Here is a 2,711-nt window from a genome sequence, read left to right as displayed (position 1 = left end):
AGTGGCAAGAAAGCCATGTCCTTGGCCATCCTCAGAGTCATCCGGCTGGTCAGGGTCTTCCGCATCTTCAAGCTCTCCCGGCACTCCAAGGGGCTGCAGATCCTGGGGCAGACCCTCAAGGCCAGCATGCGGGAGCTGGGCTTGCTCATCTTCTTCCTTTTCATCGGCGTCATCCTCTTCTCCAGCGCCGTCTACTTTGCAGAAGCTGATGACCCCAGTTCAGGTTTCAGTAGCATCCCCGATGCCTTCTGGTGGGCAGTGGTGACCATGACCACAGTGGGCTATGGGGACATGCACCCCATCACCATTGGGGGCAAGATTGTGGGCTCTCTCTGTGCCATCGCGGGGGTGCTGACCATTGCTCTCCCCGTGCCTGTAATAGTCTCCAATTTCAACTATTTCTACCACCGGGAGACAGAAGGTGAGGAGCAAGCCCAATACATGCACGTCGGGAGCTGCCAGCACCTCTCGTCCAGCGAGGAGATGAGGAAGGCTCGCAGCAATTCCACCCTCAGCAAGTCCGAGTACATGGTGATCGAGGAAGGGGGAATCAACCACAGTGCATTCAAACAGGCTGCCTTTAAAACAGCCAACTGCCCAACCACAAACAATCCCAACTGTGTGAACATCAAAAAGATCTTTACGGATGTTTAAAACCGTCCAAACCAAACAAACAGCGACCAAACCTGAGGATGCGGTAAAGAATAATAATAATAATCTCAATAATAATGCAAAGTGACTGTGTACTCGGTGTTGTGTGGAACATGCACCATCATCGGTCTGTGTGTGCCCTCATTTTTATACGTTTATTTTTTTAGATCCTTTCTTTCTAAAGATCCAAAATAAAAAAACCAAACCCAAACGGATTTAAAATTCTCCGAAGAAGAGAACGGCTAAAGGGTAAAGCAAAGGAAGATGAAGACAAAACACACTCACCGTCGAAACAGGTGTTTGTTCTGCAATGTGTTGCGGGGCTGCTTTTGTTTCCTGGGTTTGGGGACCTCTCCCTTTGCTCCCGAATCCCCCCCTTCCCTAAAGGCAGCGTGTGGCTGGCTCCCCTTCCATCACATCAGCTCACTTGTTGGATTATCAGCCCCGGATTGGGTGGGGAGATGAGGAAAACATGTTGCAGAGCGTGCTGGAAGGGGGCTGGGAGGAAAGGAGCATTTAATTTTGCAGAGAGTCTCCGTTACCACATTGCTAAATGATGCTTAATATCGGAACATGTGGTGTGCCATCACGGGCACAGCACAGATTCCCTTTTCTCCCCCATTAGATCATTTACGAAATTCTAATCTGGGCAGAGAGTGAGTGCAGTCAGTGCTGATTTCAACAGAAAAATGACAACAAAAAAGCCCTTGTTTTCTATTCTTAATTCCCTTCCCTGGAACCCCACGGCATTATTTTACCCACTGTCAGATCTGTGGCTGGGTGCGGGGAGGAGGGAGGTGAAAGGCAGGATGAAGGGTTTCAGGAGCCGGGGGCGCGCGGGGAGTGATGCTGGCATGGAATGGGGGGATGCAGGATCCACGAGTGGCTCCTTGCCCTGGCCGTGCAGCCTCGAGCCCACCCGCCTGGAGACAAAGGGATATTTCCTCCTGTTTTTGCATCGCCTTTGGGAGAGATGCAGCCGCTTATCGCAAGAAGATTAAAGTGGCGAACACGCCTTCCAGCGGAAGTCACCGATTCAGACTGGAGTGATGCAGTTGCCATGGCAACCCTGGTTTCCTGGGAAACCCCCAAAGGTTGTCATGGCATCCCTCTCCCATCCCCCTCGGTCCTCGCTCTTCCCGCAAAAAACCTTTCCAGATGGTTCCAGCCCTGTCGTCCCGCAGGACACTGTGGATGGGACCCTGTCCCGGCACCCCCTTCCCGGGCCATGGCCCCTCTGCGGCATCCTCTGTGCCGAATAAAGCGCCTGTAGGCAATAAGCACACCCCAAACCCCCTCGTCCTTGCGGAGGAGCTCACGCCTCGGTGGTGAAACATGGGGATGGAGGCTCAGCCCACCAATACGAGCTCCTGCTCCACCCAGAACAACCCCCCGGCGCCCCACAAACCCCGCGGGTTCCCCAGCCCCGGGGCAAAAAGGTGCTGAGCAGCCGTTGGGAAAGCTCGGCTCAGAAAACCTCGGAAACAAGGGGGACACATCTACGAAGAGCAGGATTGAAAAGTCACCAAAACCCCGCCAGGGAAAATACACCGGCCTCGTCCTTCCCTGTGTGCCTGGGGCCACGCGACATCTGATGGGATCAGGTGAGCTTCGCATGGGCCTGAGTTTAATTTCATCCTGAAGTCATGTTGCTTTTGGGGGCCAAACCTCGTGTTTTCCATTGCTTTGTTTTATTTCTCCACTTCCCCTGCTGCGCTCGGGTGGGTTTTGCACTCCAGGTGACGTGGGGTGACCTGCCATAGCTCCTCTGCTTGTGTTCACTTTTTACTTTGCAGAGGAGCAAAACCCCACTGCTTTTTTTTTTTTTTGAGCTAATTTCTTCAATTCTGCGCTAGAAAGGTGATTTGTGGTGATTTAATGCTTCGGCCCGCTCCTCGTCTTTTGTTCACTTTTTACTTGGCAGAGGAGCAAAACCCCCCTGGTTTTTTTTTTTTTGAGCTAATTTCTTCAATTCTGCGCTAGAAAGGTGATTTGTGGTGATTTAATGCTTCGGCCCAAGCCCTGCCATCGAAACAGGCTGAGGGCAGGGCCTGGCTGCT

The 2,711-nt window shown here is 52.6% G+C and overlaps 1 protein-coding gene across 1 annotated transcript in view; it reads left to right on the top strand.

Moving 5' to 3' along the window:
• Positions 1-654, top strand: part of LOC104496969 (potassium voltage-gated channel subfamily A member 3-like) — a gene marked incomplete at its 5' end in the record, with an annotated part of 1,112 nt that extends 458 nt beyond the window's left edge. Inside the window, one exon of the mRNA XM_010140171.1 lies at positions 3-654. Coding sequence (XP_010138473.1) covers positions 3-654 — 652 coding nt within the window. The remainder of the gene's footprint in view (positions 1-2) is intronic.
• Positions 655-2,711: the final 2,057 nt, after the last annotated feature.

Source organism: Buceros rhinoceros, unplaced genomic scaffold (assembly GCF_000710305.1).
Source record: "Buceros rhinoceros silvestris isolate BGI_N320 unplaced genomic scaffold, ASM71030v1 scaffold9677, whole genome shotgun sequence".
In the NCBI taxonomy this organism is placed as follows: domain Eukaryota; kingdom Metazoa; phylum Chordata; class Aves; order Bucerotiformes; family Bucerotidae; genus Buceros; species Buceros rhinoceros.
This window is presented reverse-complemented; position numbering and strand designations above follow the sequence as displayed.